At 34.6% G+C, this 24,291-nt stretch overlaps 2 protein-coding genes across 3 annotated transcripts; both read left to right on the top strand.

Annotated features, from left to right (window-relative positions):
* The first annotated feature begins 2,726 nt into the window (after positions 1-2,726).
* On the top strand, positions 2,727-3,685 carry LOC141721873 (uncharacterized). Its single transcript, XM_074525014.1, has 2 exons — positions 2,727-2,927; positions 3,194-3,685. Exons 1-2 carry the CDS (start codon positions 2,727-2,729, stop codon positions 3,683-3,685), a joined length of 693 nt encoding a protein of 230 aa, XP_074381115.1.
* Positions 3,686-6,119: 2,434 nt separating this feature from the next.
* LOC141661629 (uncharacterized) lies at positions 6,120-8,303 on the top strand. 2 transcript variants are annotated; one of them, XR_012550062.1, is made up of 5 exons: positions 6,137-6,232; positions 6,358-6,407; positions 6,627-6,700; positions 7,185-7,313; positions 7,908-8,303. XR_012550062.1 is itself a non-coding variant. In XM_074468639.1 (4 exons), exons 1-4 carry the CDS (start codon positions 6,138-6,140, stop codon positions 8,108-8,110), a joined length of 477 nt encoding a protein of 158 aa, XP_074324740.1. In that variant the 5' UTR covers positions 6,120-6,137; the 3' UTR covers positions 8,111-8,303. The 2 variants fall into 2 exon arrangements, 1 of the variants encoding a protein (XP_074324740.1); XM_074468639.1 differs by lacking the exon at positions 6,627-6,700 and having other exon boundaries at positions 6,120-6,232.
* The last annotated feature ends 15,988 nt before the right edge of the window (positions 8,304-24,291 follow it).

Below are 24,291 nucleotides of genomic sequence, written 5' to 3'. Positions count from 1 at the left end.
GGCCCTTGATCTTGTATTCTTCCATCTAATTTGTAGACTTTTCGATCTAATGAATAGATCGTTTGTTGACTGATTATATTGAATCTTGAACTTGTCTGCATTTTTTATTTGAGAGGCATGTTGAGATCTCCCGTTTGTTCTATAGAGAAGTGACATCTTGATAAGTATAATGACTTATCGAGATCTCCAAGTTCTCTATAGGTATACTTGACTTGTCGAGGTCTCTAGATCCTTGCTTGTGAAATGACTTAGCGATATATATGAGATCTCTACATGTAGAAATGCCTTGTTGATATCTCTGAGATCTCTATATGCACATTTTGACTTGTCGATATCTCTGAGATCTTTATATGAGAAATTGACTTGTAGATATCTCCAATTCTTCACATCTTTATTTGACTTCTCGATATCTCTGAGTTCTCTACATGCAGAAATGACTTGTCGATATCTCCAGTTCTCTACATCTTCATTTGACTTATTGATATCTCTGAGACTTCTCTATAGGTCATTTTGGCTAGATAAGTCATTCTAGACTTCTCGATATAACTTGATCTGTGACTTGTCGATATCTTGACATAGAGCATTTTTCATAGAACAATTTTATTGAATTCCAAGCTTCTACACTTTTCTCTGAGGCATGATCATGGCATTGTCTTCTTCCAGAGTTTAATCCTGAGCTTGAATTTGTTCACAGAAAAATCCTCCATTCTAATCTTCTAACCTTTTTACAGACTCAAGAAATACAATATAGAATACCCAATTGATTATCATACAACTAAATCTTAGGGTTGTCAAACTGACTTTGTCTTGTTATTATACAGGCATGTCTTGCACAACATAGATTTTTTGAAGATTTTTCAATATGAATCAAGAGATTATTACAACCAGGTGCTCAAGGCAGCAGAGTTGGAAAATGCATCAGGGGATATAGTAAAACTGGAAGAGGGTGATGTCCTCGTGGAAGAGGTTGATAGGAGAAAAAGAATGCACCCCGAGAGGCACGAGACTTGTAACTTGATCTTTATCGAAGAATTTCCATAAGGATACTTTGAGCATCTGGGGATTCAGGTAGAGCCACGCCCTGGGGCCTTGCTAATGGAGGCCTCTCAGCCCGTCATGATGGTGTAAGAGGGGATTGTGGAGGAAGCAAGTGATGAAGAAGAGAGCCTAGAACAAATTTCTGCGAGACTCAAAAAAAGGAAAGTGGGCATGGAAAAAGACGACAACAACCATATACCTGCCAAATAGAATTACCCGCGAGGTCACCATGACTTCTGAGGATTTGATAAGTCCGGTTCGAGCCCACCAACCCGAACTTGGAGGGACATAATAGTTAATAATCACAGAGGTTGGGGAAACTAGTGAGGCTCGAGAAGACTTAGACTCGAGGATTCCCCCGATGGTTGAAAGAGCCGGGGCCGTAGAAGATACTATCCCCATCTTCGTAAACCCGAATGATCCTTCCAAAGTACTCCATATTGGCTCTAACTTGAGCCCCGAACATAGGGAGGACTTGGCATAGTTTTTGAGGAAGAATTTGGATGTCTGCGCATGGTCACATTCTGATATGGTGGGGATTGACCCGAGTGTCATGCGCCGCTGGCTCAGTTTAGATCCAAAAAAGAAGGGGTTCAGACAAAACAGGCGGCCGATCATCGGGGAGAGGACAGAAGCCCTAAAATAAAAAGTGGATAGGTTGATGGAGGAAGGGCTTTTGAGGGAAGCTTTCTACCCAATATGGCTTGCCAATCCCGTACTCTTAAAAAAATCGAATGATAAATGGAGGACATGTGTAGATTTCACTGACCTCAACAAAGCCTTCCTGAATGATAGTTTTCCCCTACCCAGATCAATCAGCTAGTTGATTCCATGGCGGGCATGCCTTATTTAGCTTCATGGATACTTATTCGGGATATAATTAAATCCCGATATATGGGCCAGATCAGGAGCACAGTTCCATTATCACTGATCAGGGCCTCTACTGTTACGTCGGGATGCCCTTCGGGTTCCTCAATGCGGGAGTAACCTATTAGAGATTGGTGAATAAAATATTCAGACACCAATTGGGAAAGACTATGGAGGCATATGTGGATGATATGCTCGTAAAATCAAAGGAAGAAAATGATCACGTTCGTCATTTATCAGAGATGTTCCAAATTCTGAGGGAGTATATGATGAAGCTCAACCACCAGAAATGTGTGTTCGGGGTCAAGTATGGGAAGTTTCTGGGCTTTATCGTCAACCATAAGGGTATTGAGGCCAACCCCGCCAAGATACGAGCCCTATTCGAGATGCAGTCTCCATGACGGGTGAAAGACGTTCAGAGCTTGACAGAGCGAGTGGCTTCTTTAAACCGCTTTGTCTCAAAGTCCTCTGACAAATGCCAAGAGTTCTTTAAAGTAATCAAAAAAGTGGGGAAGAACTTTGAATGGACATAGGAGTGTGAAGTTTCTTTTTAGAGCGTTGAGAAGCACCTCAATAGCCCTCCGATGCTATCTAACCCAAAGACAAGGGAAGCTTTAGTCCACCACTTGGTTGTTTCCGACTTCTCAATCAGTGTTGTGTTGGTTTGGGGAGAAGATGAAGTTCAACTCCCAGTATATTTTGTGAGTAAAAGGCTAGTCGATACAGAGACTCGATATGCATGTCTCGAGAAGTTAGCATATGCTCTAATCCTGGCCTCCCGGAAGCTCAGGCCCTATTTTCAGGCCAATAAAATATAAGTGATGACCTCTTATCCCCTTAGGAAGGTGATGTACAAGCCTGAGACTACTGGTCGAATGTTAAAATGGACAATAGAGATCGGCCAGTTTGAGGTGGATTATAAGCCTAGGACCGCGATTAAAGGCCATGCCTTGGCCGATTTTATCCTAGAGTTCCCCCCCACCAAGAAGTGGATCAGGGGGGGTTTCATTGTCATACCTGAGGTAAAGGAGAGTGAGCAGAGAAAGTAGAACAATGCCCCATGGTGGAGTCTTATTTTGGATGGAGCCTCTAATAGGGAAGGGGCAAGAGCCGGAGTCGAGTTAATCTGCCCAAGCGACACAAGATAAAACATACGATCAATTTGTCTTTTCATGCAACAAATAATGATGTTGAGTACGAGGCTCTAATTAATGACCTCAAACTAGCCGTGGAAATGAAGGTCGAGAATTTGAATGTGTTTAGTGACTCAATGATCGTGGTCTACTAGATAAACAGGGAGTACCAAGCTAAAGGGCCGAGAACAGAACTTTATTTGATGTGTGAAAAAAGAATAATTGGCATGTTCCATGAAGTAAGGTTGGAGCTTATCACAGGAAGGCATAATGAAGGCGCGGACAAGCTGGAAAAACTGGGCTCGCGTCATGAAGCCACTCTGTTAGGGGTCGTTCCCCTTGATATACAGAGGCGGCCCAATATGCCCTTACACGAGATTATTAGCATTGTTAGCGGTCTCGACACAACATGGATGACTCTTATTTTGGCTTACTTAAAAGAAGGATTGCTTCTAGACATAAAGAATGAGACAAGGAGGATGAGGTACAAGGTAGCTCGCTATGTGATATATGATAGGACTCTTTACAGAAGAGAGTTCAATGTGCCCCTCCTCAAATGCATAGATGGAAATGAGTGCAACTATATCCTGAGGGAGGTACATGAGGGAATTTGTGGCAATCACTTGGGGGGTAGTTCTCTAGCTTAGAATATCCTCCGATAGGGATATTATTGGCCAATGTTGAAGAAGGATGCCTTTGAATTCTATCGAGCTTGTGATAAGTGCCAACGATATGCCAATTATTATAACATCCCCTGTGGCCCCTCTCACATCTCTCATGAGCCCTTGGCCTTTTTCCATATGGGGATTTGATTTGATTGGAGAGCTTCCCAAGGAAAAGGGAAGTGTTAAGTATGTAGTGGTTGATGTGGATTATTTTATGAAGTGGGCAGAAGCTAAGCCTCTGGCTACCATTACAGCAAAGAAGCTCAAGGAGTTTGTGTACAGAGCCATTGTATGCTGGTATGGCATCCAATACAAGTTGGTCTCTGATAATGTAAAGAAATTTCGCAGCAAGGAGATGAGAGAATTTTGTAGGGGATTCAAATGAGCTTTAGTGAACTCAGCCACCCTCAAAGCAATAGACAGACTGAGGCTGCTAATAAGATCATCAAGCACACCTTGAATGTAAAGATGGAGGAGAAGAAGGGAACATGAATATGTGAGCTCCCTCAGGTCTTATGGTCTTATAACACAACCCCGAGAACTACAACTGAGTAAACACCTTTCTCTTTGGTGTATAAATGTGAGGCCATGGTACCGGTAGAAGTGGGGGCATGATCTTTTCGGAGGGATAATTATGATGTGGAGCGAATGAGGTTAATCATCGAGAAAGTTTGAGACTAGACTTTCAAAGTGGGTAATTTGGTTTCGCGTCAGGTCATGCCAAACACCAAGGTAGTGAGTCATGGAGTCTTTAAGGCAAATTGGGAAGGTCCTTACAAGATAAAATCAGTACTTTGGGAGGGAACCTACCATCTCAATGATATGCAGGACAAGTTGATCTCACGGGCCTGGAATGTGGAGCATCTCCGCAAGTATTATCAGTAACATTGTTCTTTTTAGACTTAGTATTATAAAATATTCCTAAGTCTCAGGGGGTAGTGCTATATATAGGTACCTCCCTGAGGCCATAAGCGTGTACTTGACTAACCTTCCACTATTTATGAATGAATGCCTAATCGCTATTTATTTCTTTTTTCACAAAAAGGATTGGTAAAGTTTTTAATAAGATTGCAGAATTAGGAAAAGCAATGGAAGTTCTCAAACCCACTTAGAGTTACGCCATGCGAGGCCAAACATGCGAAGGTTTGAAGCCAGCAGCGATGCAAGCTCACATCTTCGGCTCACATTTCTTATGATACGAGGATAAAATACTTAATAAAAATAAAAGGTTTTTATAAATTTCTTTTCTAAAGGTGTGGAAGCGATGCGAGCCGCTGGGCCTGCCTTGCTATTAAAGAAACAAACTTGCCATAAACGGCCAGAACTATAACAATAATGGATCAACAGTGATGCGAGTTTGCTACTTAGGTTTATCATCAGTAAATTTTACTTGTTTTAAATTGAAAAAGAAAAAGGATCATAGAATACAAGAAAAAGAATAGGCAGGAGATGCGAGCTGGTGAGCTCGGCTCCCTCTCAAGTAAAATGAAACATTCGCCATGCGCGGCCAGAGTTAGAATAAATCAAGGCCAGTAGGGAAAAAAGTTGTATGATGCGAGCCCATACAACTTGTGCTAAATAAAGGAAATTAACAAGGAAAACTAGCTAGCACAATAACAAATACGATAAGGGTATGCAAGCACATAAGATTTGAATATTTATACAACAATTATAATTAAGCAAAGTTAAGAGTAGGGCCTGAGGGTGATATAATTTAAATACAACTACGAGAAAAATGGGGTCCTCACCTCCCCATCCAAATTTTATCAAATTAAAAGAAACTAAGATTTTGGGGTCCTTAGATATGGGTTTGGGTTGCACGGGTAGAAAAAACCATAACCCTGGCCTAGATAAGTTGTTCCCTAAGAACTACGTGAGGCTTGATCCCTATAAATAGGGTACGTAGGCACTTGTATGAGACAGGAGTGGACACTTGATAAAGGATAAAAGAAAACCCTCTTCTTTTTGAAGGAGCCATCATACAAGCTCAGCCATCATCATACATAACCTTCCTCTGCCCACAAACACCACCATTGATACGGGCTACTATAATTCAAGTGTTACAATTAGCGTAAATTAGCTAAGAAATTTTTATTTTATTGTAACACCTCTCAATTAATGTTATTGTAGCTATAAAGCTAGTGTTGCAGAAAAATGCCGGTGTTACACAACTTGTAACACCGGCACTTGGTGTTACATTAGTTACTTTTTTTATTTTTAAAAATATCAAAGTGAAAATATTATCATAAAACTAGTATTAAAATTATAATATAGATTAATATTGAATCAAGAATGTAATATATAATATAAATTGTAAAATTTATTTATTTAATAAATAATTAATTAATAATTAAAATGAAAAACTAAAATATAAAAATTAAAAAATACTACATAATTTTCTTGGTGAAAAATGGGATGGATTTCCCCCCTCTAAATGAATACATCTCCAGGCTTGCACAAAACAGGCTCACACACACTCAAAGTCTCAAACACTCCCTCTCACTCAAACACTCTCTCATCTCGACTGTCGTAAATCACTCACTCTCGACTCTCAAATGATAAATTAAAGAAGAAATTGGAGATTTATTATTTGAATACACATATGTATGACACTAATTTAAACACCATTACTAATTTTTTGATTTATTTTGCAGGTTTCAATGGTTGAAAATTGGGGCTTTAGTTCTTTTGCTTAGATTAAACGGTATATATAAACATATTTGCTCCAATTTAAAAACACACATACACACACATATATATAGGGAGCTGTAGTACTCACATGCCGTAATGAAACATTGCGGAAGCCTGTAATGAAACATTGTAGATGATGCATCCCAACCAATTTGGTTGGGGAAAATTTTCGATATATATATATATATATATATATTCTCTCCAATTAACATATTTTTTGTTGTGAAATTAGGTGATTAGGGCTTTGAAATTGGGGTTAGGGCTTTTTCTCATATTATGTTGGGTCTTAAAGCTTTTGTAATTACGGTAAGTACTCAGTTAAAGTCGTAGGTAATATCAGTTACGGTAATTACGGTAGGTAATATCGGAGTGTATGTTATCATGCTTTTTTTTCACGCGTCAATTTATTATCTCCAAAAATAGGTGTAGCAATGTATGAAACTGAAGTTCATTTTTGTGTTTGTGTTTGTGGAATTTTTAACTTTTCTCTAATGTTAACTCATTAAATGAACTAGGATTATATAATATCTATTACCATAGCTTTATCTAGTATGGGAGTAAATGTTTTTTTATTGCTGGATTTGGAGTTGGATGTGTTAAGTGTTCCTGGATAAGAAGTTAGTAATGTTTGGTGTTCGTGATACTCAGGTTATGTCTATCTTTAGTGATTAGGTGGTGCTTAAATACATAGGATTAACAAGCATCATGTCAAAATCAAAGATATCGTATAAATTACCTACTACTATTATCTTATTTCTAATTATGTTTTTTAATATTATTTTGATCCAAGGGAGACCTTCTAGTATTACGTTTCAGAGTTACTCTGTAACAGTTGAGAACATATATGCGGTTGAAGTGAGTGCTTGCCCATCCCTTGTAGAGATCAAGAGGCTGCCAAACAAAGTCCTGCGTTGGTGTGGTAAGCTACAGTTAGTTAATGGTTGTCTGCGATTTTATTTTCTTTAGGTAAATAATTATTGAATCAGTCATCTATTCTACATTCTCCATGGTACAAGGAGCTCAAACCTGATGTGTCATTTGAACAAAGGAATTTTTATGAACTCAAAGAAGATATACTCTTGGACCATCGCCTAAGAGTATATCTTCTTTGAATCCATGGATCTAAACTATCGGTGCTACTACCCATGACAGGGTATATAGTAGCTCCATTATGCTTCGAAATAACATTATTATTGCTGGAGTTGGACTTGCACGTAAGATTATACAAATTTTATGTTTTGTGGTTGTAGCATTCAATAATTTTAGGAGGTAAAGATGCAAACTATTAAACTGATTGTAACTAACATGGGTGCTGATTGTTAGAAATTTACATCACTTCACCTCAATATGTTTTTATTTTGTTTTCTGAATGTTGTTCAGGACTCGTCCTAGTGACATCAATATTACTCTTAAGATAACACGTATTTCACAATTGACATTATCTTGTTTTCAGTGTATTATGTTTGCAAAGAAAAGAACGATTAAATATTTATGTTTTTTCGTTCTTTCTCAGCTGGGACAGATAACAACACAATGTATACAATGGTTTTTTCTGTTCACACTCTGAATGACACAACATTTATAGATGATATGTATGCGGGTGAATGCCAAGATTCCACTAGTTTGAATCAAGATCTTATCCAAGGGAATCTCCATTCAAACTTCAGACACACAAGACGGAAGTTCTTAAATTTTTTTATCAAGTTTGCTTTTTAACATACTTTTGTATATTTTGATCTCTTGTACCTTAGTATCTAGTACTTTTTTTGTAGTTGGGATATGCATTGGTTTGGAGTAGTTGATATTGTCCTAGTTTGATACGTATTGGTTTGGTTTTGATATGAGATTGTTATGTATTGGTACTTTGTTGTGATGTATTTCAAAAAAATTATAATTATTTGTTGCATTAGCCTATTCTAATTTGATGTATTTTTATGTATAGTGTTTCATTGTAAAAGCTAATGTACCTTAATTACAACAAAAGTAGTGTTACAATACATAAATTATAACATAGCAGTAGACTATGTGGGGCCCACTTCTGTAATCTTCATCGAACATAATGTATCACTCATTTTGCGTTATATTTGGGCATTACTGCGATACATTAGTTGCCTATTGTAACATTTTATCATGGTTAGAATAGGTCACTGAAGTGTTACATTAGGGTATTTATTGTAATGCTCGTAAATGTAATTCCCCTTGGTGTTATAATAGACCTAATGTAACATTTTTCGGGTATATTGTAACAACATTTAGACATTACAATAACCCACTTATGGTGTAGTGTGAAGGAGCCTATCCACACACGAGCTGGGCTGGTGAGCTCGCTTCTAGTGGGATAATGAAGGAGAGGGTTCACTTATTGGTCTGAGAAGAGTTGGTGTGAGCCGAGGTGACTAGATCAGCTGGCAGTAGATGAATTTTTCTGAAATATGGAAAATTACTCATAGATAACTGAGTTGTTCGTGAATTTTGGGGTAGACATAGGACATTCCTACAATCACGAGAAAAAATACGGAGATGTCGCGAGATTCTAGGAATCGTCTACGGCCGGTCGAGGTTTACGTGACTAATTGGCTAAAAGTATATCTTAGATATGGGCTTGGGTTGCACGGGAAGAAAAAACCATAACCCTAGCCTAGATAAGTTGTTCCCCAAGAACTACGTGAGACTTGATCTTTATAAATAGGGTAGGCACTTGTAAAAGACAAAAGTGGACACTTGATAAAGGATAAAAGATATGTTACAGGAAACTCTATTTAATAAAATATGTTATATGTATTATGACAGACTAAACATTAAAATTTTGGTTGGTCGGGCGTTAATTGATCAATTCTAATTCTAAATGATATTGAAGTAACTTACTTTACCAATTTAAATTCTAATATACATTATATCTATATTATTTTGATTGATATTAAACTCAACTTTCTCTATCAATTTATATTCTAATATTTATTGAGGTCTATATTATTTTAATTAATATTGAAGTCAACTTATTCTACTAATTTAATTTTTATTTAATTAAATTTAAAAACAGTCTTTACTATATCCACTCATTAACTTATTATTTAATTAAAATTAAATATAGATATTATAATTTATATCATATAGATATTATAGGTAGCTAATAGTTATGTCTATACTATCAATATAAATCAACATGTTACCTTTTTTTATTTTCTTTAACTGTAACACCATTTTTCAAAAATATTACGAGCAATTCTATTTAATAAAATAAATGTATCTATACTGTATATACTATATTATAATAAACGAAATATTGAAAGTGTTATAGTTGGTCGGTACTTACTGAAATTACTAAATTGCCCTCACTTAATTAATTTATTATTTTGACATAATTATCTTATATAATATTATCTCTAAAAATTATGAAACCCCTGAAACTGAGTTATATATAACCGGATAATGTAAGCGAGTAAGAGATGATATTGGGGTAGATATATATGGTGTTCGGACTAAAATAAAATAATAAATACTACTGATGATATCAAAATAATAAACAAATTGTTTTGTTTGAGGTTTCATAATGACGACTAAATGCTCTAACCCCGGATTTGGGGGTGTTACAAATCTACTTCAGAATGGAGCAGCTGAAAGAAATAAGTAATTACTCAGAGAAGCAGGAAGAGCAATACTTGAAGAATTAAAGATATCTACCCATCTCTGGAATGAAGCCATCTATAGCATAGACTCTAACCAAAATATCTCTTTGATCAGTCAAGTATTTGCAAAGAAAACAATATGGAAATTTCTTCATGCCCTTGGCTTTAGATGCTTCATCTTAAATTTAGGAGAAATCATTTTTAAACTTGAAGCTAACGTCGTAGGAAGAATCCCAGTTACATGCTCAATAGGAAAGAACTACAAGATCTATAATCTGGAAGTCAAAAGGAATGCTATGGAATCAATTCATGATGCACGTAATGAAAACAAGACTCAAGAATCGAACGATCACATCATTGAAGATTGTCTTGAATCAAATATTAAGAAGAATGACTGGAAAGTTTTGGTTATAATGTTTTCAGAGAATTCATCACGTCAACTTCTAATCCAATACATGTGAAAATAACAGTTGAACACCTAAATGAAATAGCCAATGATCAATTCAGTAAGACAGCCATTGATCAAAAAGAGCTAGCTATTGGTGAGCTATCAATCGATAGGAAAATATAAGTGACATCAACTGCCGATAAAGTTGAAGTCTCTCACTCAGGGAGAGTTTCAAGAAATTTTAGTAATCACTCTCTACAGCTCAGAAATGTCTCATTATCAACATCAAACTTTCTCTACCAAATAAAATTGACAAGTAATCATATTATCAACTCATCTTTTGAAGACACATCTATCAAGAAAGAAACTAGAACACAACAAATTTATACTCAAGGAAGAACCGAAGAAAGTGAAAGAAGCTCTTCCGGAATCAACTTGGTTTGCATTTAAACAACAAGAGTTAAACCAACTTGGCACAAATAGAGTTAAGGAGCTGGTGCCTAGATCAAAAGATAGTGCGGTCAAAGGAATCAATTGGTCACTCAGGTAGATGGAAATGGCATGATCTCAAGAAATAAGTCCAATACAACTGAAGACTATCTGCATAAAGTAAAAAGTGACAGTGATATTACCACTGGTAACAAAGACAAAAGCAATCAAAATCTTTCATATATGTTCCGCTCATGTCAGTTTCAAAATCTATCAAACTGGAACATGCAGTGCTTTCTTAACTGAAGATTTAAGGAAGAAGCTTATGTATCTCAATCTCAGGATCCCGATGATTCAAGAATTGTAGAGTGTGTGGACTAGCTTCTGAAAGAACTATGTGGAATAATGCAATTATCTAGTGCATGGTATTTACTGTTTTCACCAATATTTATCTAGGGACTATTTCTTGAGAAGTACAAAAGTCAAAACTCTCCTCTTTTAGAAATATATATTTCTCTAGTATAATTGTATATTTTTGTGTGAATAATATAATCATTGACTCTACTATTGATAAATCTTGAAAAAGGTATATCAAATTCAATGAAAAATTTAATATAAAATGAGCATGATGGGTGAATTCACTTATTTTCTTGATACTCAAGTAAATCAAGTGAGTGATTAAATTTTTATAAGTCAAACACTATTTATTCTTTAGATTTTTGACTCAACTGATTATACAACTGCAAAATTACTCATGCCAACTTTTGTCTTTTCTGAACTGAATACTAGTGTGAATATTTCAAGGTACACGAGCTAAGTTGGTTCTCATACTATTTAAGTTTACAGTATATCAAAGATTATATTTAACAAAAAATTATTGCTTACCTCTCACTTTGTCTCCGGTATATTCTTACTCATAAACTTTAAAGTAATCATTCAGATATCTCAAAGGATCATCAATTCTTGGACATTGATAACCTAGAGACTCTGAGATTGATCTAACTGGTTTTCTAGATGCAAATTATGCAGTTTGCAAAAATGACAGGAAAGAATCTACAAGGAGCTGTCACTGTCTAAGACAAACTAATTAAAATCTTGAGCTTGCAAAGTAGATTAACTATGTGTCATTCTTTAATGCTGAGAATGAAGACATCGCAGCTAAAGAATGTTGTTCACAACTCTCATGGACAAAAAGTCAATCTTTTGACTATAGTTTGTAGTTGGAATGAACTCCAAACTACTAAGACAACACCATAGCTTTTGCATTAACTGAAAATTCATGTCAATAGTCAAGAATCAAACACATTAACACAATTAGATATCTATTACCAAGCAGAATCCACTTTCACAAAATTGGTAATTAAGCTAGGTATGTTACAATTCATTTTGATCTTTGTCAGATATATGCTTTAAGTAGCCATATTGTATGTAATGAATTTTGATGAAAATCTATTCTCTAATCAGTTTGATGATTGTGGATTTTCAAGATCAATTTATTCTTATTTTTCTAGGAGTCATAGCACATAATCTGGATTCTTTTGTAAAGTCATATACATGTCACAATTTTTGATGATTTATCTATATATTATTGGATGAAATTATGTTGCATATTAGTCAGTAGCCAAGTGTTTGAATTTGATTTCTATCTGATATTTAATGTCGGATAGTGATGAGTCTGATTTTATCTGCTCTAACTACATCAATGGATAGCTTTAGCCATTGACATTTAAAATGAACATTTGGAGTCTGCATATATTATCTAGCAATTGATGAACAGGTTATATATCAATTGCTAGTTCTTAGCCATCGATATATAATTATTCATCAATGGCTATCAAACTACACAACATCTTTTTAAGGATGCAGAGTCCTCTCCAAACTCTGTGTTTTGAAATTAAGCTGTAATATTTTTTTTGTAGCCATAATCATCTATCAAAATTTATTAGTTATTCTAAAACTAATAAGTACTGATAAAACTGATGTTTATTATCCATTGACATTCAAAATAAACACTTGGAGTCTGCATATATTATCTAGAAATTGATGAACAAGTTATATATGAATTGCTCGTTCTTAGCCACCGACATATAACTGTTCATCAATGGTTATGAGTATACTACACAGCTTCACTTTAAGGATGCAGAGTCCTCACTAAACTTTATGTTTTGAAAGTAAGTTGTATTATTTTTCTTTGTAGAAATAATTATCTATCAAAATTTATTAGTTATTCAAAAATTGATAAATACTGATAAAACTGATCACTGATATATCGGTGTTTATTTGGAACTAGTAAATACGAATATTGGAGCTTGTGACTAAGTTTCATGGTGTGATCAATTTTTTGATTAAGTTAAGTTACACATGAAGACTACTTTTATATATTGATGCCCATGAGCTGTTACTCATTTCTTCACACTTAACTTAAATTATTTTATCAGAAAAATTTATCAGGAGTAGTAAAGATTTAACTCATGAATTACTCATATTGTAGAAGTGAAATCTAGCTGAACTTTTCTCTGACTGTTACTTTATTAAGAATCAATATCATAAAATTAGAATAATTTTTGAGAATTACTTTATTGAAATTTCTCACTATTTAGTTAATGGTAGGATGAGATTATACCTTAGGAATCAATGTAGCATGGCATATCAATTATTTGTTAATTGTTTAGAGGTCATAATATGTTTTATATTATGAAATTAACAATGAAAGTTGCTTGAGATAACTAGTTAAAATTAGTTACTTTTCTTACCATATGCCTTGTTATCCTTATTCAGCAATATTTATGTGAACACGTAATTCATTTTTGATAATCAAGGATTTTCTAAATAATTAATTTTGAATTTTCTCGAATTTGTACAACTTCAAGATCATGATATGGATTATTCAAATTTTACAATATAATGGAGGTTGAATCCAAAATGCATTATATTGAAGAGATCTGTGATAAACCATACTATTGAACAGAGTTGTTCAAATTCCTTGTCATTCTAAATAGTTAAAACTTTAGAAATTATTTAAATTATTTATTCAAGATAGATTTAATAAAAATACTTTTTCTTGAATAAATAAGAAGTGAAACTTATTATTCAGTCATTCTCCTATTTCTTCAAGACTTTAAAATGAACCTCACTAATATACGTGTAGACAACTGTCCTAATGAATGTTACAGGACTGGAAAGAACAACAAGCTCGAGAAAAGAAGAGTGGACAAGTATTATCAAAAGAGATTTTATCTTAAAAGGCTGATTAAGATTTAAGATCTTGCTCAGGTAAGCTTTTATTTTCACCTCTTGCTAGATAGTGATGCTAAAATCAAAATTGTATGTCTAGATAAGTGTATTTGCATGTTGTTTGTCTATCATAATTATCATGAATGATGTGCATTATTATAGTCCTATACTTATCTGTGATTCCTAACCCTGAAGAGAAAGTGATTTATCTCATCTTAATTACCTTTCTTCATAGTTTAGGTGTTTTTTCATATAAATTTTATCTTATCATCATAATTATCCCTGTCTACCTTTTTTCTTCTTATTTTCTCATAGTTAATCAACTGATAACTATGTATCATTGAATAAAATATCTTAAATGAGAATTTTCAACCAAAAGATTAAAATGTTTGTGTATGATCAAATTTTAGCCAGACTAGAACTATTTCATTCCCTTATGTCTTTCATTTTTTATACTCATTTGAGTGGTATGCATCTGCTGATTTATTCTCTTTTCTAAATAAATCATACGTGTGTTACAACATATTGAATTTTACAAGATCATCATCAATGTCTCAACTTTACAGTCTTCCAACTTAACTTTTGATTGCTTCACTTACATACTCTTTGTCATATTTAGTGCACTTTTCAAGTTTCAATAAAGTATTTAGGGCACTTCTAACCTTAGATATTCAGTCATGCATTTTCTTGGCCTTTAGATACTGGTCTGGTTCATCACTTCTCTTTCATCCTGAATGTTAGGAATATGTTGTGTACTTGATGATAACTTGAACAAAACACTTAGTAGATTTTATTTAAGTGAAATTGTAGCTTTTAACGGATGATCAATTCAACATCCGTTGAAAGAGCAGCTTATGTAACAATAATATTAGTAGCATATTTCTGCATACTTAAATAACTTAGTGAACTAGATGTTGTAGAATGTTTAAGTCATGTTGACTAATAGATTGATATACAAGATAGGTTGGGTAATTATAAATATTTGATACCTTGTAATCTTGTATAAATGTAATGGAGTCAAATGCCAAGAAGATAGTCTCAACGGATGATTCACAATATTTCAACGGATGATCAACGTAAGTCTCGATGAATGATTAACATGAGTTCCAACGGATGATCAAATTCAAAAGAGCAGTGATAGTGACTTGACAGTCACATGCGTTGGTTGTATGCAAATGGAATGTGGAAGCCTAATTCATGTTTTAGAGAACAAAGAAGCATTTCCATTTCCATGCTAAACAGAAGATATTAAAAGATGCTGGATTGAGAAATGAAGAATCATGAAGTTACACTAGAAATAATTTGTCTTATTTGTTTGTCTTCTTATCATGTAACTTGGTGATATATAAACCAAGTGTAGCAAGTTGAATAGTATCCAAGTTAGTAAGCAAATTACCAGAGAAATAGATAAGGCAGAATTTGTAAAGAATTTCTTTGGATTTTCTAGATTCAACTTGTAAACAGCTGTGTACAATTCTATAACGCAGAGTTCTCTACTAAATATATATCTCTGGTGGAAAAGTTCAATCCACCAGAAAGTTTTTAAGTACTTGTATTTAAATATTTTGTGTTTTGATTTTTATACTTCTGTTATTCCGCACCATTGCTAAATTGAACACAACTATATATATTTATTGAAGAACTGTTCTTAAAAATTGAAAAGAAGCCAGAATTACATTCAGCCCCTCCTTCTTTAATTCTTGTTTAGATTGTTGAGAATAAAAATTAGTATCAAAGCAAGCTCTTGAAGAACAAAGAGTTTAAAGATCACAACAACTAACAAGATGAGCAGAAAAGATGTTGGAGTAAATATTCCATTTCTGGACAAAGACAACTACAACTATCACCATTAGAAGGTGAAGATGCACCTGCATCTCCTATCCCAAGATGAAGCATATGTGGACTGCATTGAGAAAGGTCCACATGTCCCTATGAGAATTGCTACAGGAAATGAAGCATATGTCCCAAAGCCTAGAGCAGAATGGTCTGATCCAGACATTGAACAAGTTCGTAAGTATAAAAAGGCCATGAACATTTTGTTTAATGGTGTTGATGGTGACATGTTTGACAACATCATAAACTGCAAAAATGCTAAGGATGTCTGGAAAACAATTCAAGTTATATGTGATGGAAATGAGCAGGTAAGGGAAAACAAAATGCAACTCTTGCTTCAGCAATTTGAGCATTTTAATAGTGAAGAAAGTGAGTCACTCACTGACATTTTCAGTAGATTTCAAAAACTACTGAATGCTCTAAAATTGCATAGAAGGGTCTATCAAACAAAAGACTCAAACCTCAAATTCCTTAGATCTCTGCCAAAGGAATAGAAGCCTATGACAGTCTCATTGAGAAATTCTCAAGATTACAAGTTATTCACCTTGGATAGACTTTATGGGATTCTAAAGACCTATGAGCTTGAAATAGAGCAAGATGAGAAGCTGGAGAAAGGAAGAAAGAATGGAGGATCCATTGCATTGGTTACTAAGCAAGAAAAGGAGAAGGAGACAAAGGTTGAAGCTGTTGAATCTGCACCAAACCATAGAGTTTGTGAAGGCAGGGGAAAAGGGCTAGTAGCTGAACATGAAGACAATCTTAGTCAAGATGACATGGATGACTTAGATGAGCATCTTGATTTTCTATCGAGGAGATTTGCCAAGCTCAAATTCAACAAGAATTTTTGGTGCAGCCAAGTCAAACAGAAACATGGTTGATAAGTCTAAATTCAAATGTTTCAAGTGTGTCTTGGCAAGTTTTATTCTAGTGAATGCAGAAATTCTAATTCTGGTAAAAAGAAATTTGAGTCTGTTGATTACAAACAGAAATACTTTGAGTTGCTCAAACAAAAAAAAGGGCTTTCATCACACAAGAAAATGACTGGGTTGCATATGAAATTAGATGAAGATGAAGATATAAGCTATGTCAATCTAGCACTTATGGCCAAATCAGATTAAACAAAGGTCAGTTCATCAAGTAATCAGGTAATCACCACTAACCTAGCACATTTATCTAAAGCTGAGTGTAATGATGCCATAAATGACATGTTTACTGAATTATATCATCTGCGTGTTACACTCAAGTTTCTCACTAAAGAAAACAGTAAACTTAAAGAGAACAATTTGTTTTTAAGTGAAAGCAATACTGTGTTAGAAACTCAATTTGTTGAGTTTGAAAAATTAAAGATAGAATGCAAGATTGCTAAAGATGAACTAACCGAATCCTTAAAGAAAGAGGAGATTTTAAGAAAGCAGCTTGAATGAGAACAGGAAGTAATTAAGGCATGGAAATCATCTAGAGATGTCCATGCTCAAATTACTAAAGTTCAAGGTATATTATCCTTATGTGATGAAGCCTGGAAAAAGATCAAGGAGAAACTAGATTATAATTGGCAGAAGGACATTCTACGGATGTGGATTCGACGGATGATGAATGTCATCCATTAAAAGATCTAAAGGATCATCCGTCGAAAGACAAGGAATTACATTCGTTGAGTGAAAAAAGCCAATTAGCAAAGCTAAACTAGCTAAGCTAAATGAGAAATATGGATCAGTTTCTAAGAACTTTGTTCCAGGAGAAACAAGTCAAGTGAACAAGAAAAAGAGATTCAATGTAGGGCATCTATCAAGCAATTGAATGACAGATTGGAGAAAATTAAAGTGAGAGCAAAATCTAAAAAGAAAAACAATAGAAATGGGAAAGTAGGAATTAACAAACATAACAACTACACACCTGATAAATATGCACCAAGAAAAATCTGTGTTAAGTGTGGTATGTTAATCACTTGTCTGTTAATTGCAAACTTGCTATGCCTGCTCCCATGTATGCACCACCTTCATTTCCCAACATGCCTACAATGCTTGTAAATGTTATGCCTGCACATAATTTGTATGGACAGTTTGTTAATATGCCATTTGCTCAAAATCCTCACTATGTTGCATTTAGTATGCCACAAATGCGATTTAGCATGCCATACTGGAATAACATGTTCGCACATAATATGCCTTTACATGTTAATCAGTCTATGCATGATAATTCTGCAATGATGAATGGTTTTAAGGACTCTACTCAACTGACTAAGGATGAACTACAAATGTCTAACTCAGATGAGGACAAGCCTAAGAAACCGAAGAAAAAGGCTAACAAAACAGGACCCAAGGAAACTTTGGTACCAAAATCAACTTCATTTGATTTTATTGTGTGCAGGGAACATGATGAATCTTTGGTATTTGGATAATGGGTGCTCAAGGAACATGATTGGAGATTCTACCCTGCTCACTAAGTTCAAGGAGAGAGATGGTCCAAGTATCACTTTTGGAGATAATATCAAGGGTTATACTGTGGGATATGGCTTGATTTCAAAGGATAATGTCATCATTGAGGAAGTTGCCCTAGTGAATGGGCTCAAGCACAATTTGTTGAGTATCAGCCAGCTTTGTGATAAGGGCGACTCAGTAACATTTAATTCTGAAGCCTGTGTTGTGACAAACAAGAGAAGCAACAAAGTGGTTCTCACTGGAGTGAGAAAAGGGAATGTGTATTTAGCTGATTTCAACTCATCAAATGCAGAATCTGTCACTTATCTATTTACCAAAGCAAGTTAAGATAAAAGTTGGCTATGACACAAGAAGCTGTCTCACCATAACTTCAAGACTATGAATGAGCTAGTCAGGAAAGATTTGGTAAGAGGTATTCCTCAAGTGGATTTCTCAAAGGATGGACTGTGTGATGCATGTCAGAAAGGAAAGCAAATAAAGGCATTATTCAGAAAGAAGCTTGATTCAACAATTGAAGAACCTTTGCAACTATTGCAATGAGTTCAAGAATTCTGTGATGAGATCATTTTATGAAGAAAATGGGATCATGCATGAGTTTTCAACAACAAGAACTCCATAAAAAAATGGTGTGGTGGAAAGGAAAAATAGATCTCTTATTGAAGTTACTAGAACAATGCTAGAAGAATCAAAGTTACCAACATATTTTTGGGCTGAAGCTGTAAATGCTGCATGCTACACTCAGAATATTTCTTTGGTTAATCAAGAAAAATGAATGACACCCTACCAATTGTTCAAGAATAGGAAGCCAACACTAAACTTTCTTCATGTATTTGGCTGTAAATGCTATATCTTGAGGAATTAAACTGATTAGCATGGGAAGTTTGATGCCAAAGCAAATGAAGGTATTTTCGTTGGATATACAGTTGGAAAAGCATATAGAGTCTACAATCTGAGAACCAGTATTGCTATGGAATATGTACATGTTGTGTTCGATGATAAAAAGATTGAAGGACTGCAAGATGGAGATTTCAATGAAAGCCTCAAATTTGACAATGTTGAGATGATTTGTGAAGACATTGATGATGAAAGTGATCAAGAACAAATATCTAAGGACAATACAGAAAAGTCTACAAACAATGAAGCACATAACTCAACATCCATCGAAAGATCAAGTGCATTATTCGTTGAAAGATAATTTGCATCATCCGTCGAAAGGCAAACTTCAACATCTGTTGAATCATCAATAGAAATTGAGGGTCAATACAGATCACAATTAGAAAGGACCACAACTACAAGTCAAAGATCCACAAACTCAGGGGGAGTTTCTTCTAATCAAAACTCTGTCACACATCAAGATAACAATGAGGCCTCTTCATCTAGAGCTAATCTACCACAACAGAAAAAATGGACTAGAGATCACCCATTTAAACTAATTATTGGTGATGTATCTTCTAGAGTGCAGACAATAAAAACAACTCAAGAGGAATGTCTATATAACAACTTTCTATCTCAGGATGAGCCTAAAAAGGTAGAAGAAGCTCTATTGGATCCTTATTGGGTTTTAGCTATGCAGGAGGATCTAAACCAATTTCAAGGAATAAAGTATGGAAGCTGGTACCCAAGCCTAAAGGAAAGAATCCTATTGACACTAAGTGGGTATTCAGAAACAAGATGGATAAAAATGGCATAGTAGTCAACAAGAAGGAATTGATTTTGATAAAACCTTTGCTCCTGTTGCAAGTCTTGAAGCCATCAGAATCTTCTTAGCCTATGCAGCCCATGCCAATTTTAAGGTCTATCAAATGGATGTCAAAAGTGCTTTTCTAAATGGAGATTTGGAGGAGGATGTCTATGTCAGTCAGCCTCCTGGTTTTGAAGACCCAAATTTTCTAGAATATGTCTACTATCTTTTGAAAGCACTTTATGGATTGAAGCAAGCACCTGGAGCCTGGTATGATACTTTGTCAAAGTTTCTCTTAGAAAATCACTTCACAAGAGGTACTGTTGACAAAACTCTATTATTTAGAAATGTTAATGGCTCTAGTATACTTGTTCAAATTTATGTAGATGATATTATATTTGGTTTTACAGATGAAAAACTTTGCCAAACTAATGCAAAGTAAATATGAAATGAGCATGATGGGAGAACTAACTTACTTTTTTGGTTTACAAGTTAAGAAAGTTAGTTATGGAATATTCATTAGTCAAACCAAATACATTTATGATCTTTTGAGGAAGTTTGACTTAATGGATTGCACATCTGCAAAAACTCCCATGGCCACTGCAACTAAACTTGAATTAAACACTACTGAAAAGTCTGTGGATATTTCAAGTTTTAGAGGCATGGTTGGCTCACTTTTATATTTAACAACCAGTATGCAAGATATAATGTTTGCTACATATCTTTGTGCTAGATTTCAGGCTGATCCTAGAGAATCTCATTTAATAGCTATTAAAAGAATTTTCAGATATCTCAAAGGAACACCAAAACTTAGCATTTGATATCCTAGAGATTCTGGTTTTGATCTAACTGGTTATTCAGATATTATGCTGGATGTAAAATTGATAGAAAAAGTATAACAGGAACCTGTCAATTTCTAGGAAATAAGCTAGTATCCTGGTTCAGTAAAAAGCAAAATTCAGTTTCTACTTCTACAGCTGAAGCTGAATATATTGCTGCTGGTAGTTGTTGTGCTCATATTTTATGGATGAAAAATCAACTGTTGGACTATGGTCTACAGGTGAATAGGGTTCCTATTTTTTGTGACAACACAAGTGCCATTGCAATTATTGAAAATCCAGTGCAGCATTCAAGAACCAAGCACATTGACATCAAGTACCACTTTATTAGAGAACATGTTATGAATGGTACTGTGGAACTTCATTCCAAGTGTGAAGCAACTTGCAGACATCTTTACCAAGCCACTTTATGAATTCACCTTTACTAGGTTGGTAAGTGAGTTAGGTATGTTTAATTTCTCTTAATCAATATTGATGTCTAAGCAAATTGTAATGCAACCAGAGTAAAAGTTGATATTTCCTGTCAAAGATAAAATTTTGGCTAAGTCAAAATTTATATCTTGACGGATGTTCATTATCCGTTGAAAATGAACATCCGTTGAATTTTATTATCCGTAGAAATATCAATTATTACTCTGGGTACCTTTATCGTTATTCGTCAAATTGCACTCAATCTTAGCCATTAATTTTAAGCATCATCCGTCGAATTTACTTACAGCATGTATGTATATTTCAACGGATAATCTTAGAATTTTGACAGTTTTCCTTATTTTTGAAACGGCTATTTTGGGCTAATTTGATTGGTTACTTTATTTACTTTTTATTTTTTGACAGTTTATTTCTAAGTAAGTATAAAAGCTAATTTCATTTATATTATTCACTTTTATCTTTCTCAAGCAATTTCTCTAACTCTCTTCTTCTCCAAAGCAAATACTCTCTTTCTGCAACTAACTCCAATCACATAAATGGCACCCGTAGTCAAAATCATGTCCTCAAATGGGTTTATCTATGAAAAAAACAACTTTGTGGCTCTGGTGAACAAGCAAATTCCGGCATCTGAAGATTATCACAAGATGATGAACTTCATACTGAACTGTAAATTGAGCTATGCCATGCTTGAGTCCCCAACCATCTACTGTGAAGTTTTCGAGGAAACTTGGACTACATCAGTGTTCAACTCTAAGGACAAAACTATTACCTTCACTCTCAAAGGTTACGAACATTGTGTTAACTGTGATGCTACTGAAAAATGCTTTAAATTGCCTAAAAATAACACACTTGCTTCACACACAGACACTGATGTGAGTAATATGCTAGTTTCTATGGGCTATGCTCTTGATGCCACTAAATTAGGTGATATTAGGAGAATGGGCCTTAGAAAAAAAATAGAGGTTTCTGTGTGATTCATTCATTAAAGTATTTTCTGAAAAAATTAGCAATTTTGATGTTGTATCCTACTCACTTGTTCACATGCTTTATATGCTTCTTAGTGATAAGTACTTCAATTTTACCACTTCTGTTATGTATGAATTAGGGAGTAAATTAGGGGATATTAAGAAGAGGTCTAAGAATATTTACTATGCTAGATTCTTCATGATGATAGCTAATTTTGTTTCTGAGAATCTCTTAATTGAGAACCCAACAAACAAGTTAGATTGTTATTCCCAAGGAACTAACAATGAGATTTACAGATGGGGGGTTGAATGTAAATCTCAAAACCTTTTCAAGTTTAGAGCAGTATCAAAAGCTAAGTGTATGATGAACAGATGTGTGTGAATTTCTTTGAGCAGGTGCAGACAGATGTATATTCAAGACACAAATGTAAAGAACACAAAGGCTTTAAAAAACTTTTCTGGTGGATTTGTTGTTCCACCAGAGATGTGTATTTCAGAAAGTCCGTGATACAAAGAATTGTTCACAGCCGCTTCCTAGTACAAACTAGATGATTTTCTCTCTATGTTTTTCTAAATAGCTCTGGAAAATTCACATCTAATTACTAGCTGCAACTTGGTTTATTTATCACCAAGTTTACAAGTGAAGACAAAGATAAAATACAATTATAAAAATAGTTCTTCACATGTTTCTTCTTCATTTCCCTATCCAATACAGTCTAAGATAATCTGTGAATCTTTGAATACTTCCTTGATTGCATCAGAATGGAAATGCTGCTTTTTCTTGATTCCTCCAACAGGCTACCACATTCCAATTATCTCTGTCAACCCATATGCCTCTGTCAGCTTATGAATTATCCCTATCAACTGCTATGGAACTGAGCATCCGTTGAAGCTTTCATCCGTTGATGGCTTTATCCGTTGATGCTTTAGCAGTTGAAGCTTTATCCATTGATGCACTCATCCGTTGATGGATGTTATCCGTTGAAGCTTTAGTTCTCATCCGTTGAAGGCCTTTAATCTATCAGTTGATACTACTTCATTTATACAAAATTATAAGGTATGAAATATTTATAATTAGCCCTCCTATTTGCATATCCACTAGTAGTCAACATGACTTATAATTTCCCACAACTTATAAGAATTATAACTTAAATACAGAGACTGAAATGTGCTACAATACTAAACTTATTTCTAAGTAAAGCTACTCCATCAACGGATAGCCAAAGTGGCCTTATCCGTTAAGGCTACAAACACTAGATTTCTACTTAAGTGTTTTGTTTAACTTATCATCAAACTAATATATATATTCCTAACAATCTCCCCCATTTATGTCTACTAAAATTGTAGGCATAAATTCAGGGTTAATTTGATGATAACAAAACACTTAACAAATATATGAGTTGAATCCAAGTAGAAATTCAAAAGTTCTGTAAATTGTGTATGTATTGAGATAGAATTGAAGATTTACAGTGTTTCTAAGGGTGCTCCTTTAGTCTGAGCAATTCATTTTCTTTTCCTTTGTTCCCTTGTTTTCTTCCCTAGCCTCCTGTCATTTTCCTCTACTTGGAGTTGGAGTTGTCTGTAGAATTCAGCTTCATCTTTTTCACTGATATCCAACTTAGATTGCATGTCCTTGAGAGTTTCATTACTGGCAATTTTAAGCTGGTCTTCAAGTCTGAAAAATCTTCTGACTTCTTTATTGTCTCTGAACTCTATCAACCAATGAGGTGATTTATGAATTGTAATTCCATGCTCAGGAATGAGTAATGTTCTAGGCAAGGAATTTGACTCCCACCAATTATTCCTTATTCTGGCAATCTTGTAGAGAATCTCAGTTTTGGCAGTCCTGGTAAAGCCAGTATCCCTTTTGATAGCTGAGTAGACTCTAATCAAGGTAGAATAGCCCTCACTTAGAATTCTTTGAAGAGGCCAAGTCCTTTCCATACTTCCTTTATACTTGAACACTAACCTTTCTAGTAGCTGTCTATAGGCATTTATTCCCCTTACTTCCTCCAGCTCATCCAGGAAGAGTTCA

This window comes from Apium graveolens, chromosome 1 (genome assembly GCF_009905375.1).
Source record: "Apium graveolens cultivar Ventura chromosome 1, ASM990537v1, whole genome shotgun sequence".
NCBI lineage: Eukaryota > Viridiplantae > Streptophyta > Magnoliopsida > Apiales > Apiaceae > Apium > Apium graveolens.
This window is presented reverse-complemented; position numbering and strand designations above follow the sequence as displayed.

Excerpts from the sequence above, each read along its gene's own strand:
- LOC141721873 (XM_074525014.1), top strand. The coding sequence starts at position 2,727 with ATGACCTCTTATCCCCTTAGGAAGGTGATGTACAAGCCTGAGACTACT. Across the intron at positions 2,928-3,193 it reads GTTTCATTGTCATACCTGAG|ATAAACAGGGAGTACCAAGC; the intron begins GTAAAGGAGAGT and ends GTGGTCTACTAG.
- LOC141661629 (XM_074468639.1), top strand. The coding sequence starts at position 6,138 with ATGAATACATCTCCAGGCTTGCACAAAACAGGCTCACACACACTCAAA. Across the intron at positions 6,233-6,357 it reads ACTCTCTCATCTCGACTGTC|GTTTCAATGGTTGAAAATTG; the intron begins GTAAATCACTCA and ends TTTATTTTGCAG. Across the intron at positions 7,314-7,907 it reads CAAAGTCCTGCGTTGGTGTG|CTGGGACAGATAACAACACA; the intron begins GTAAGCTACAGT and ends GTTCTTTCTCAG.